The 13,716-nt window shown below is 49.7% G+C and overlaps 1 protein-coding gene across 1 annotated transcript in view; it reads right to left on the reverse strand.

Annotated features, from left to right (window-relative positions):
* Nucleotides 1-2,832: 2,832 nt before the first annotated feature.
* Nucleotides 2,833-13,716, reverse strand: part of NDRG1 (N-myc downstream regulated 1) — a 54,724-nt gene continuing 43,840 nt past the window's right edge. The window contains exons 12-16 of the mRNA XM_027132522.1: nucleotides 12,922-12,973; nucleotides 11,648-11,695; nucleotides 10,511-10,546; nucleotides 7,562-7,613; nucleotides 2,833-4,657 (exon numbers count right to left, since the gene is read on the reverse strand). Of these exons, the coding sequence (XP_026988323.1) occupies nucleotides 4,476-4,657; nucleotides 7,562-7,613; nucleotides 10,511-10,546; nucleotides 11,648-11,695; nucleotides 12,922-12,973 (370 nt within the window). The 3' untranslated portion in view covers nucleotides 2,833-4,475. The remainder of the gene's footprint in view (nucleotides 4,658-7,561; nucleotides 7,614-10,510; nucleotides 10,547-11,647; nucleotides 11,696-12,921; nucleotides 12,974-13,716) is intronic.

Consider the following 13,716-nt stretch of genomic DNA (forward strand, 5'->3'; position numbering starts at 1 on the left):
TGGGCCACAAACCCTAACATCACCAGTTGAAATCACATATATTATCACAATGGTGGCAGTTATCTCGAGATGCTCTTATGCTCATAGTTGATTGGACAGCGGCTGGACACTTGAATCAAGCTGGTCCCATTCAATTCTTACCCTTGAAAGACACAAAGACCCGTTTAGTTCCAGGTCCAAGAGCCAGAAGGTCAAGGATCCCATCGTTTTATGCTTTAGAGATGCAGGGAAATCTGTTCTTAGAAAGAAGGAGGCTCATCTGCTCACTAGGCCCCCTCCCTAACCCCATCTCCAAACCCATAAGGCCAAGCTTCCCTTCTGCCCTTGGATTCCATGTGGAACACAGTTGAAGGGTTTGCATGCAGCCTGAGAAGCCCAAGATGGATTTAAGCTATATCTAGGGACCCATCCAGTGACCGATAGTGAGGTGGTGTCTGAGAAGCGGAATGAGGAAGGTGGCAGATGGGCCTCTGTTGCCCCTATAGAGCCTGCACGTGGTTGGTCTTGGTGCACACTTGTCTCCCAGCTGCTGCTGACACCCAAGGGTCTGGGGATCGAAACCAAAATAAGCAGCTAGGAAAACAGAAATAGATCCCCAGCTGGCAAAACAGCCTCTGGGCAAACCATCTCTAAATAGCATCTGATACATGCAAACACCTGCAACAGTTCATTTCTCTCGACGGAAGCCTGAGCTCCAGGGAGCTGATCGTGGCAGGTCCAGGGGGTCTCTGCGCCACACGTGCACCCACTGCCATGGTGATTCCCTGCTGGCTCTTCTATGCCTGCCTTTCCTTTGCTCCTGACTCTCACACAGGATCCGTCACGGAAAAGGCCCTTATTGTGAATGTAGAATAAGGATGAGCCTACACGCTCCTCCTCCTGCATCTACAGCAGGGCTCCTTAACCTCGGGTCCTTGGACCAGGGATCCCTGGGTTAAATTCAGGGGTCGTGTGCTTGGATGGGGGGAAACGAATCTTTGTTTTTACTAATCTCTAATTGCAGTGTGGCATTGTGGGCCACAAACCCTAATGTCACCAGCTGAAATCACATGTATTTTTCTTACCACAGTTGTGGCAGTTTTCTCGAACTGCTATGATGCTCATCACTACCTTGAAATTATATTGAGACCTGCCTCCACATCACTATTTAACTTACTAATAAAGAAACGTCACACAATCGGAACATTTGGAGAACTACACTTCACCATCAGTGGTTTCTTTTGCACTGTTATGTGCTGTATTTCATGCGTTAAAACCCTTCCTGACGGGCACACCACACACGGTCACCTCATCCTTCCCTGCCCAGGCACTTGCTGCATGATGGTGCAGGCTGCAACAGTGTTTATAGCTAATTATGCTAAGAAACTCTTCAAGGTACGCGAAGAAAAAAACCCAATATAATACACAGTAAGATAGTTGTTTAAAAAGGAGGGGGATGTTAAGTGTGGGCTGCATTTTGGGACTTGCTTCCAAAGAACAAGTATGGGGCTTCCCTGGTGGCGCAGTGGTTGGGAGTCCGCCTGCCGATGCAGGGGACACGGGTTCGTGCCCCGGTCCGGGAGGATTCCACATGCCATGGGGCCGCTGAGCCTGCGCATCCGGAGCCTATGCTCCGCGGCGGGAGAGGCCACAGCAGTGAGAGGCCCGCATACCGCAAAAAAAACACCACCACCAACAACAAAAAGAACAAGTATGGAAAAGCAGAAAAAGTAACTTAACAGTTGAGACACCTGGCAAACACGACCTCAGCCAGGCGATCAAAGTCAACCTCATCCGTGTTCAATCACGTTGGCCCATCATGCTGACAGCACGAGGTGATGAGAATGGCACTGAGCCTCCAGGGTCTTCATTCCAAAAACTCAGAACCCCAACTGGACCATGAGAAAACCATATACGCAAACCTCAATGGAAGGCCATTCTACAAAATGCCCCACCAGGGCTTCTCAAAACCGTCAAGGTCATCAAAAGCAAGGATAGTCTGAGAATCTCTTACAGGCCAGAGGAAGCAAAGCAGGCATGATGACGAAATGTAACCTGGTATCTGGACGGGATCCTGGGACAGAAAAAGGACAACAGGGAAAAACTAGTGAAATCCCAAGAAAGTAGGGAGCTTAGTTAATAGTAATCTATCAATGTTGATTTCTCAGCTGTGACCAATGCACTGTAGTATCATGAGATGATAACAATAATAGGGGAAACTGGAGGTGGGGTATATGGAAACTCTCTGTACTATCTTTGCAACTGTTTTGAAAATTTTAAACTAATTTTAAATAGAAATGGGAGGTGGTACTGAAACCTGTTGTGTCTACATTTTTTTTTAAAATACAAGGGGCAGAAGCATTACAGGGATTGTCACTGGGTGGTCTTTCCACACGCTTTTCTATAATAAAAATAAAATGTGAAAAAGATGTTTCCTTCTAATTACAGGTTGAAAAGCTTGATCCCCTTGTCACTGTATTATTCAGCTATTGAGCGCTTGAAACAGGGCTGGTCCGAATTGAGATGTGCTGTGATGTAAAACACACCCTGGATTTCTTAGTAGGAAGGAAAGAATGCATGATACCTTAATAATTACATTGATCCTATGTTGAAGTGATAATACTTTGGATATGTTCGGTTAAATTATTAAAGTTAATTTCACTTGTGTCTACCTTTTTTAATGTGGCTACTTGAAAATTTGAAGTTACATCTGTGGTTCGTATTATATTTTTACTGGACAGGGATGCTGTAAAGCAAAGAATTCCAAAGGTGAGGGGCACGTGGTAGGAAGCCCCAGGTAAGAAAGACCCATCCCAATGCACGACCTCTCAGGCGGAGGAAAAGGACACAAGCCACTGCAAAGTTACAAATTTATTGGTCTGGAAATAAATACAAATATCTCATTAAGAAACTCCTCTGGAAAGACTTGTACATACAACAGTTTCTTGTTCTGATTCAGCCATTTCTGCCTCCCAGGGGGTAGGTCGCAGGTAAACTGAGTCATTATTCCCCCCAAGCTACCTAGAAGGCTTGACTATTCCTCCCAGTAACCACTAGGCCCCGGCGGCTGACTCACAATGTTCCCTTCACTCTGATCAAACTTCCTATAAGATCCACGGTTAGCCAAAGTAAAAATCAAAAGGCAGTAAGTAGTACAGGAACTCGACAGCTACGCTGACGTTGCCCAGAAATGTCAGTGATGCCACCCGGTTCAGCGAGAGGGTAGAGGGGCAGGAAGGCGGGAGAGGGAAGGAAATCCCATGGAATACACATTCCAGAATCCTTGCATCTTCTGGGCCACCACTCCCCAAGGGAATCCCCACCCCCTACAAGAGCGAACAGTTCTATCTGAAGATCCCGGAAGGTCACCAGGTCAGAAATATTTGGCAGTCAAGTTCAGATTCAACCCAGGTTGTCCAAGATTGGAAGCTAGATTTAACTCAATCACACATGGTTCCTGGGAACCAGATGGGATCAACTGAAATCACAACTGCACTGGACTCCATCACAACCACGAGGAATCCTTTACATCTAATAACCAAAAATACCAGCCCACCTCAATGCCCCTGCCCCCCTCCCCCGGCCGCTGCCTGGAGACGCAGCACAGCCAGGCACGGCCCTCCATTTCAAAGCAGCAGCTACAAATCTACACGATCTTCCCCATGAATGAAATGATCACTCGTCCATGTATTTGGGGTAGGAAGTAGGCGACGTGGAGGAAGAGGCAGGCAGCAGAACCAAAGCCTCAAACCCCCGGTACCAAACGTTTGCCAAGACCGTCTCTTTGAAAAACTGGGAGATTTTGTCACCTGCTTCTGTTGTCCATTAAAAAAATGCCAGAAAAACAGGCTTCTGGCATCGGCACTGAAAAGTGTATATATGCGCAGACGTTAAAAATCTACTTCAAGTTCACGACAGAGACTTGCTCTTCCAAACACTTCGGAGCCGCTGCATAAATTCCACCTCTTTCCCCGCTTCCTGTTTGGCTTTGCTAAAAGAGCTCGCCACCATTCCCCCCTCTCCCCCTCTCCAAATCAGAAGGGGTTTGGTTTCCAGAAACTGGGTCTGTTTTTTCTTTAGTTGGAAAGGAAACAGGAAGTAGGTGGGCTGGGCTTCCAACAAAACGTCCCTTCGCGCCAGGATGCTCAGGTCAGCCTAGCCTTGGATTGATCAAGTGTTTGCTCTGTGTTTCTTGTTTTTGGCAGTTTGGTGTCTCTGAGGGAGGGTAAGACAGTGGCCTCTAGGCCGCTCGCTAGTGGAAACAGGACACTGAGATGCTTCTTTCCCTTTGGTCCACTCCACCCCGCCCTCGCCGGAAGGGGAGCCCTCCACAAACCCAATCTCACTTTGTCCTCACCAGAGCTCACTCGTACAAAATAAGCTTTGGATTAATACCGAGCTACATGTGGTTGGCAGGCAGGGGCGGGGAGGGGCCGGAGGAGGGGCAGCTACAGCGATTGATCCCAGAGTCCAGGGGCGGCCGTCCCCAAGGCCACCTAGCAGGACACCTCCGTGGAGTTGGGCCCTGCGCTGCTCCCGGGGCCGCCGGAGTTGGGGACGATGTCCAGCCGGGCGCCCTCGCTGGTGTGGGAGCGGCTGCGGGCGCCCTCCAGGGACGTGACGCTGGAGCCTGAGGCTGTGCGGGACCTCATCAGGCGCGTCATGCTGGCGGAGGGCACTGCGAGAGAGGAGAGAGACCCGTGAGGGGATGGGCCAGCGCTGGAAGCACCTGCACACCGGGGATGCTGCCTGCTGTGCGCCCCACCCGCCTGGGCACCTTTGCTCCTGTCCATCCTCGCAGCCATCCGGCTGCTGGGCTCCGCATCGTTTCTGTCTCTGCCCACAGAGGTGGAGCGCAAGACCCAGGTGGAGTAAGGACTGGCTGCGATCCCACAGTGGCGTGAACCCACAGCTGGTCTGAATCCCAGCTCTGTCTGCTACCTGCTACTTGAATCCCAGCTCTGGGGCTTTGGGAGTGTCCCTCTCTGAGCCCCCGGCCCCCCCTATAAAATGGGAATACTACCACTGACGCCCTGGTAGCAGCGCCGGGGTGTGTGCCCACCACCCCGTAAGGCCAACAATGACCAGAGCGGGGAGGACGTTCAAGGTTGGCCAGGCTAATCCCCGCACGCCACAGACTGGAAACCAAGGCCACACAGAGTGGTCAGCTGTCGTCTCTCCCTCCAGGAAACCTGCGAGCTCCCAGGTGCTATCAACGGCACTGTCCCTTCCAAAGGATTTAAAATGCCCTTGAACACAGCAGGTGGCTTACAAGGTGGAATGAAGACAAAAAATCGCCCCGCCTGTACTGGGTGGAATGGCATCCCCCCAAACTCACGTCCACCGGCACCTCAGACTGTAACCTTCTTTGGAAATAAGGTCTTTTCAGATCTATTTAGATACGATGAGGTCACCCTGGGTTGGGGTGAACTCTGATGCCATGGCTGGTTTCCTCTTAAGAGGAGGAGACACAGGTGCACACGGGGAGAAGCCATGTGAAGACCGGGCAGAGGTCAGAGTGATGCAGCTAAAAGCCAAGGACTGCTGGCAACCACCAGCAGCTGGGACAAGGCAAGGAAGGATTCTTCTTAGAATCTCTGGAGGGAGCGTGACCCTGCCCACATCTTGATTTTGGACTTCTAGCCTCTAGAACTGTAGCACCGTGAGAGAATAAATTTCTGTTGTTCCAGGCCACCCAGTTTGTGGGGATTTGTTATGGCAGCCCTGGGAAACTACTACACCACCCGACTGAAGCGTCATTGCCAAGGCCATACTGAATAATGGATATCACACACTGAGGCAGCTGATAAATACAGAGGAATGTAAGGGCTACACTGTTCACTCAGTGGGCACAGGTGTTGGCTTTCTGTGGCAGACACCCACAGACAGAATTCATTCTTGCTGTACCGAATCCTCTTCTTACAGAGCTAGTTGCTGAATCTGGAGAAAAATTGGGATCAGTCCTATATCTGTTGCTCACATATTCTCTCTGAGCCCCTGTTTCTTGACCCCAGATCTGGGGGCTTACTGACCTTGCGGGGCTCTGGTGACCCTAGCATGGTGTCATGGGTGCTGGGGGCTCATCATTCTGCCCACTGCTGTGAGCAGACACTCAGTAAATGAATGACTACTCTGTCTTTAGTTGATGCCTCCAGCTCGCTCTGCTGTCTTTCCCTACGACCTGCAGGATGCTTCAGCTTTCTGGAAATAGAAGCTTATGTGGGGGGGAAAACAAGGCCTGCCTTTCACTTCCTTTCTCCCCAGAATGCACTTTCAAAGCAGAAATCTAAACCCAGGGCAGGTCCAAGACAAACGAGTTGCAATTCATGGCTGCAAGGTAAATGAAGGCCTTCTCCAGTTACTGCCTTTGCCTGCACATTTCCTCGGAGGGAGAGAGGCTGGAAAGGCAGGAGACCCACGAGCAGATGTTTTCTGTTGGAAGAGGGCACGTTGGGACAGGGATCCTGTCCGAAGCATGTAAATCAGGCTCGTCCACTCTCAGCCACTCCAGAAACTAAGGACGGCTGAGGCCAACCTTAGACTGCATTGCAGTCAGTTGACCAAACATAACATTACTATTTTAAAGGAGCAAACGGTTTAAGCCTCAGCAAAAAAAAGGTGGCGGGGGGGAGTGATGAGACGCTCAGACTTCCTTGTGAAGGTGGGCACATGAATTATAATTCCAGGCAGCAGACAGAAAGAACCCAAAGAACCACACCGGGGCCGGAACCGTGGCCGACACACCAACATATACCAACGGCGGCTGCTGCCCAGCAGTGTGCTTACACTTGGTATTGTCTGTCCTGGTCATGGGACCGCATTTCTGAAAATGTGTCTGTGAATAAATGTCTGTAAATAAACGATAATCATAACGCGAGAAGCTCCAAGTTCTTTAATTGTGCTTCTATTTATCCTTCAATTCCCAAATCTAATGATTTAGCAAAGACATGCTCTGTCTTGAATGTAAGTGGCTTTATCACCCACTTGTTCAGAGCTTTACAGTTTTCAAAGAACTTTCACAGATCCCCACTCTGCTCCTTAATCTCTCAAAGCCTCAGTTTCGTCATTTGTAAATGAGGATAAGAGTATCTCCTAGGATTATTGTGACGATTAAATAAGAAAAAAATAAAGGATTTATTAATCTTTCATCATCACCATCACCACCATCACCACCATCATCATCATCATCATCGTTGCCATTTTACCAGCATCGCCATCATTACTACAAGTCTCTTAGAAAGTATGTAACCAAAATTTAAAAGATTTTCATGGTCTCATTGTTTGTTGTCTTCTTGGTGCTCAGGGGGATAATCCTCACCTAAACCTTAACACATTCCCTGGTGTGAAACAGCTTCTGTTCAACAATGGAGGGAGAATGAGGCACTGTGGTATGAGGAGACACTGGAACCCCTGCCCTGCGGCCCATCCTCCACACACCTAAATACTTCTTCCCTGACCTGCCCAGTTTGCAAAAAGGCTGAAGCTGGCCAAGGTGATACAGAATACTGTACTCATCCCAACCTGGTTCCAGTTCCCACACCTGCCCTTCAACCCACCGCCTGCCAGGAAAGGCCATACTCACTGTATCCCATGCCCTGCACGAAGTACTTGAAGGCCTCGGCAAGCTTGGCCGGCTGCAAGAGAAAAAAGGGGAAGTGCTGTCAGTCACCAGAGGTCCAGATCATGCAGCCGTGCCTGTGGTCACCTTCGTTAAAGAGCTTGGCCCAAGACAGAAGGCCACCTCGGGTGGATAGGACAAAACACGAAAGGAAAGGAAAGACTATGGGATAATTATGGAGACCAAAATTAGCTTTGACCAGAAGTTACATGACCTGTCTGAGCCAGTTTTCTCACCTCTAAAATATGGGCGGAGTGCCACACCTACTCCTGAGGGCTTCTCTAAAGAAGACATCATTGGATAAAGTGATGTGTCCAACTCAGGGTCTAGAATGTAATAGCCACTCACTGTGCTAAGGGCTTTGCAGCATTATCTCATCTTCCCGACAACGGCCTTATGAGGTTAGTACCATCTTCATATATGTTTCACAGCTGAGCAGACTTGGAGAGATAAATAATCCGTCCAAGGTCTTATGATTAATCAGTGGTCTTGTATATTAACCCAGGGCTTTCCAAACCCCATAACAGTTTACTCTCAGCCTCAGTAGCAGGCTGGCTGGCTGGCTGGCTGGATGAAAGGATGGTGGATAAATGGATAGATGAAAACGAAAAAAGATCGATGGAAAGAAGGAAGGAAGGAAGGGAAAAAGGAAGGAAGGATGATGGATAGATTAATGAAAAGAGAGGCTGTATGGATGGAAGGAAAGAAAAAGATGGTCAAAGAAGGAAGAATAGATGAATGGATGAATGGATGGATGGATAGATGGATAGGTGGACAGACAAATCAATCGACTGGGCTACTTTAAGTAAAATGAATTGGGAATGCTGAGAACACACCCAGTTCTACCAATTACACTCAAAAATTTAATCTAAACGGGAGGTGAAGGCCATATTCGCAGGCTAATTAATTCCAACTCTTTTTTTTTTTTTTTTTTTGTGGTACATGGGCCTCTCACCGCTGTGGCCTCTCCCGTTGCGGAGCACAGGCTCCGGACGCACAGTCTCAGCAGCTATGGCTCACGGGCCCAGCCGCTCCGCGGCATGTGGGATCTTCCTGGACCAGGGCACGAACCGGTGTCCCCTGCATCGGCAGGCGGACTCTCAACCACTGCGCCACCAGGGAAGCCCTAATTCCAACTCTTAAATGCAATGTCCTGGGTCTATTCTCACACCCTCTCATTTCACTGGTGAGCAGTCATCGGGGAGGGAGTGTCCCTGCCCACCTCCACCAGCTCCTGCCTCTGTTCTCAAAGAGCCAAATGACATTTAAAGAAGAGCCTGTGCTGCAATTGGCCTCTGGGGGTCACGTGATGATTGTAAGAAGGGGACGAGAGTTGCAGGGACATCTGTGTTCAACATGGCGGACAGAAACAAGAGGACAGGCTTGGAAAGGAGAATATCTGGGCCCAAACTCGGCTCCCCTGGGTAACCAAGGGCAATCTCTCCCATCTGTTAGCCTCAGTTTCCCTTCTGTGACTGTGATAGAATGCATGCTCTTCCTTCCTCTAAAGACTGTTGCAAGGATTGAATGGAATGAAGGATGGGAACGCCCTTTGTAAAAACACACCCAACTTGCAAGGGCAGGAGGAGGAGGGATTACACAGTTACTGGTCCTCATTGGGCTGCTCTCCTGGGAGCCTGGGCTAGCTCAGCTCCTGCCATGACATATAAAACGTGTTTTCACTAAGGATAGAGTTAGATTTCTCTCATTTCAAGTAGAGAAAGGAATAAAGGGAGGAAGGAAGTATAGGTGGAAAGAAAAATGGCGCCCCTTCTCTGCAGCCAACTTATGCTGCACTGTCTCAGTAGCAGTGTCAAGCGGGCTGGGTGGATGAACTAGTCACTAGTGTGCAGGTATTAATCCTGTTTACATCCAGGCAGGGCTCTACTGGAAAGCCATCTGTTCCCTCTAGAAACTGAGACATCCCATCCTTCTCTGGCTACTCCAGCTATCAACTGGGCAAAACACAACAGCAGATAAAAAGCTGAAAATATTTTGTTCTTTGCCAGTGGGAGCAGAGAGAGACACTGGAAACGGAAGTTAAGAGAGCCACCCGAGGCCACTTGTGCCGCTCACTCTGCAAGGGAGGCTCCCAGGGAGCTCAGCGGGACTTGTCAGGACTGGGGGGGCACCTAGAGCTGGAAAAAGGCACACATCCGATTGAGAAATCGCTGGATTACCGAAGCTCTGAAGTCCCTTTCAGGACTGGAGGGAGAAAGAAGGTTAGGGGACAGTTTGGTGGAAAAGACAACCCAAAATGCACAAAATATTTCATAGTAAGATAGAGTGCAAAACTGTACTGATAGAAAATTATAAGAAGAGATAAAAAACTCATTCACTTGTTAGGTTGGGGGGTGGTATTTACGGGTGGAGACTTGGAGGGGACAGTTATTGTGCTGCAAACACAGTACAATGATTTATATGTTTATACGTGCATACACACATGTGCATACATGTATACACACTCACATACACACATATACACATGTGCATGCACACACACACACACACACACACACACACACACACACACACACAAACACACCCTTTGGTCCATCTCCTCTCTGCGCTCCCTGCTTTGCCCCTGGGCTCCAGGAGCCTGTGGCTCCAGCGGAAGCCTGTGGTCTTTGGGGTCAGGCACACCTAGATTCTGATGCACGACCGCCAAGCCGTGTCCACTTGGCAAACCCCTTCACCCCTGTGAACGCCAGCATCAACTACTCCACAGGGGCTTCTGGGGGACGACCAAGCAAGTCCTGACATGCAAGCACCTTTTATAAACGGTAGCAGGTCCAAATGTGTCATCAGATGTAGCAGCAAGGTGGGCGGCCAGCAGGCAGTGAGGGAAAGGGGGGTAACGGGTCCCAGAGGCACATGCCCTCCACCTGGGGAGCGAGGACAGGTGTAACTCACCTGGGAGATCTGTGGGAGGCCGCCACAATCCGCCATCTGGGACAAAGAAAGCTGGTTAGTGCCAAAGGCCTCACGTGGAGGGGATGCCGGCTCTGTGGACCAGCTCCAAACGGGCACCCACTCTGCCCGCTGCCCTGCCCCGGGCCTGCCTTGCTGAGGGGGGCCTGGACATGTTACAGGTGGGGAAACACCCACCTCACCTGGCGTGCCTGCTTTGGTTACCGTCCGTCTCGGCGTTAACCATTACTTGCAGCTTACAACAGGCCGGGCGCTGTGCTAGGCCCCGTAGATGATTTCTCTGCTCCCCCAAAACCCTGGAAGGGACGACTGTCCCACTTTAGAGGCAGAAACTGGGCCAGAGAGAACTTGAGGAACTTGCAAAGTTCTGGCCAGGGTCTGTCTGACCGGAAAGCATTCACTGCACGAGGCCCTGGACACACAATCTCTTTAAAGACCCCTCAGAAGGAAACTGCAGGATTCAAGGCTTCAGGCCTGATGGGGCTCCTGGTTGGCCACGCTTGGTAAATGCTATAATTTCCAGAGTTGCTAGTAAATCACCAAACCCAAAGCCATCATCACTGCTTAAAGCCATTCCAGGCATGTGTGAATACTTATCCAAAGCCCAGGGTTCTGGAGCACTTGGGCAGGGAGGTGAGGATGGGGAAATAGGACTGGAAGGTCTCGGTGAGACTGAGTGGGGCTGTGGCCAGCCTACAGCCCAGAGTCTCAAGACTAAATCCCAAGGGCTAGCCTCAAGGTCAGCTAACTTGGGGCAGCCTTCAGCCCAACGGGAATGCAGCGACAGAACTCCAGGGGCCCATTCAGCAGGGCAGGGTGGTGCAGTGGGGACAGTCTGTCTAGAATCAGGCCCCACCCACACAATTCCTATCCATCCCTCTTCAGAGCACCACGGCCGGCAGCCCGTAAACTCCTGGGGTACCAGAGAGGGATCCCCTCATCTTTGCAGCCTTGGGTTACCAGCCAGCACCCAATAGATGTTTGTGAACAGACACATTAATTCACCATTTCTGTGATTTCTGACCACCAGCTTTGCCATAATCAGGCACAACTCAAGTTTGCAGGAAACTTAGGGATTTCTGAGAGAACAAATGTAACCCTCCATCATTTTCCCTGTACCTTGAGAAGAGTGGTCTTCGTTGGGTCCAGTTTCGAGTTGCACTCCACCTAGACAAGAAGAGGGAGAAGAAATTTGCAAATTGTCTACCTGGAGCCAAAGTCATAAATTTTCCCCCTCTCCCTGCCACCCTGCCACCATCACCAGGAGCTCCAGTATTCCTACGGTCATGGAAGAAAGAATGTGGGCTTTGGGATTCAACAGATGTGGCTTTAAATTCCAGCCCTACCATCACTAGCTATGTGACCTTGGACAAGTTACTTAACTTCTTTGAGCCTCAGTTTCCTCATCAATAAAATGGGGATAATATCTTTTTCAAAGGGCTGTTGTGAAGATTAGCTAAAATGTAGAAGGTGCTCCAGAAACAGCCACTAAACGAACGGGCTTGTTTCACCAGCTGCTGCCAGTAATTCTTCAGATTCAACAACCCCAGTCCCAACAACCATTCTTCAAATGAAATCATACCCACCAGGATGGTTTCTTTCTTCAGTTTGTCAATGACCCTCTTAAAAGTGCATCTAGAAGTGGGCAGAATACCCGCCCGTAACGTGTGATGTTCAACATGCCTATGGTAGAATTATCACCTCCCCTAATGTAAAGAATATATCTTTATTGATGCATCTTATGATTATGTCCAGTGGACCAGATAGCAAGTAATTCATGGTTCATTTGGATTCCCCAGGTCTCTACTAAATGAACATTTGCTGACCCTGCTCTAGCCTGCTGCACAAGGCATGTCACTACTCTAGGACTCTGCCCACTAGCCCCCAAGTCTCCCATGTCTTCGGCTATGGGGGCGTTGGAAAGATGGAGTCCTGTTTTGCCTCCACCACATCACAGGTGGGAATTAAGGGGTGAAATAAGCCAGAAAACCTTTCCTAAGCCCCGCCCCCCAGATGCCTGTCTGCCCCACCAGACGGATCAGGCTCCAACCAGGTCTGAAAGCTCCACCTGATTCCCAAACACGCAGACAGTCTCCTAGCCAGGAAGCCAAGCGGAAACACGCCCGTATAAACAAGCCAATGGGAGGCAGGTGAGGGGGCCTGGGAGAGGAGACAGAGGCCCCACTGCCAAGCAACTAGGGCTGGCAGTCACCAGGGAAGGAGGCTGGTGGCTGGACCCTCTGACCAAAGGCCAATATGGCATCTAGAAGATGTCACTTGCCCTGATGGGGAGCAGAGGAGGGGAAGAGGGTGGGCAGGGAGACTTCATACCAAGGTAACTAAAATTGGACCGTTGAGTTAAGCACAGAAACCAGTGGTTGATTTCTACATACCACAGCGTCCACAGCAGGAGAACTGTCCCCAACCACCAACAAAGCAGGACACCTGGGGGCAGGGAGACAAGGGGGAGTTAACACAAGGTTCACTGAGAGATTCTCATGCTCCCAGCCCTGCCAGGCTGGGGCCAGAATTCTAAAAAAAAAAAAAGATTGACTTTGTTTTCCCCAGTACCTTTGGCTCTTTTTACTACCTTCATTCTCTATCCTCTGCTTTATTCTTAGGAAAAAACGGGTTAGTAGTCATTTACACCTTAGTATGAATTTCAGCCAGAGAATTTCTATGCCCTGATGTTTTATTTTCAAGCACCCTCTCCGCAGGGAAGGATGAGTAGGACTTTGCCAGCAATCAAAAACAGAGATGCAAACGACATGCCTGACAGAGAAAATGGCATGTGCGAAGTTCAGGTGTCAAATAATATGGTTCACTTAAGGAACTATAAAAAGACATAGTTGTTACTATTGGAATCCAGGTGGCTGTACCCACAACTGTCTTTTCCTTCTAGCTCTATAGGGCACTTCAGGGTGGGTCCTATGTCTTATTCATCTCCAGGCTCTGTGAAGCAAAGCCTCACACAGCATTGGGCATAGCGTAGGTGCTTCATAAATTCTGTCCCGCTGTGGTTATTAGCATTCCTTGTTGGAGGTCCAAGGCTCCCCCCACAGCTCTCAGGGACACCCTACAAACCAAATTCCTGCACAAGGGGAAGACCAGTGAGGCTGGGCTGTGCTCAAGCCCTGGGCAGGATCCAAGCAGTTCTCGCTGACTGGGCTGTCCTAGCACAAGGGGGG

Source organism: Aethalodelphis obliquidens, unplaced genomic scaffold (assembly GCF_003676395.1).
Source record: "Aethalodelphis obliquidens isolate GAN/ISIS:26980383/991018 unplaced genomic scaffold, ASM367639v1 scaffold41, whole genome shotgun sequence".
In the NCBI taxonomy this organism is placed as follows: Eukaryota; Metazoa; Chordata; class Mammalia; order Artiodactyla; family Delphinidae; genus Aethalodelphis; species Aethalodelphis obliquidens.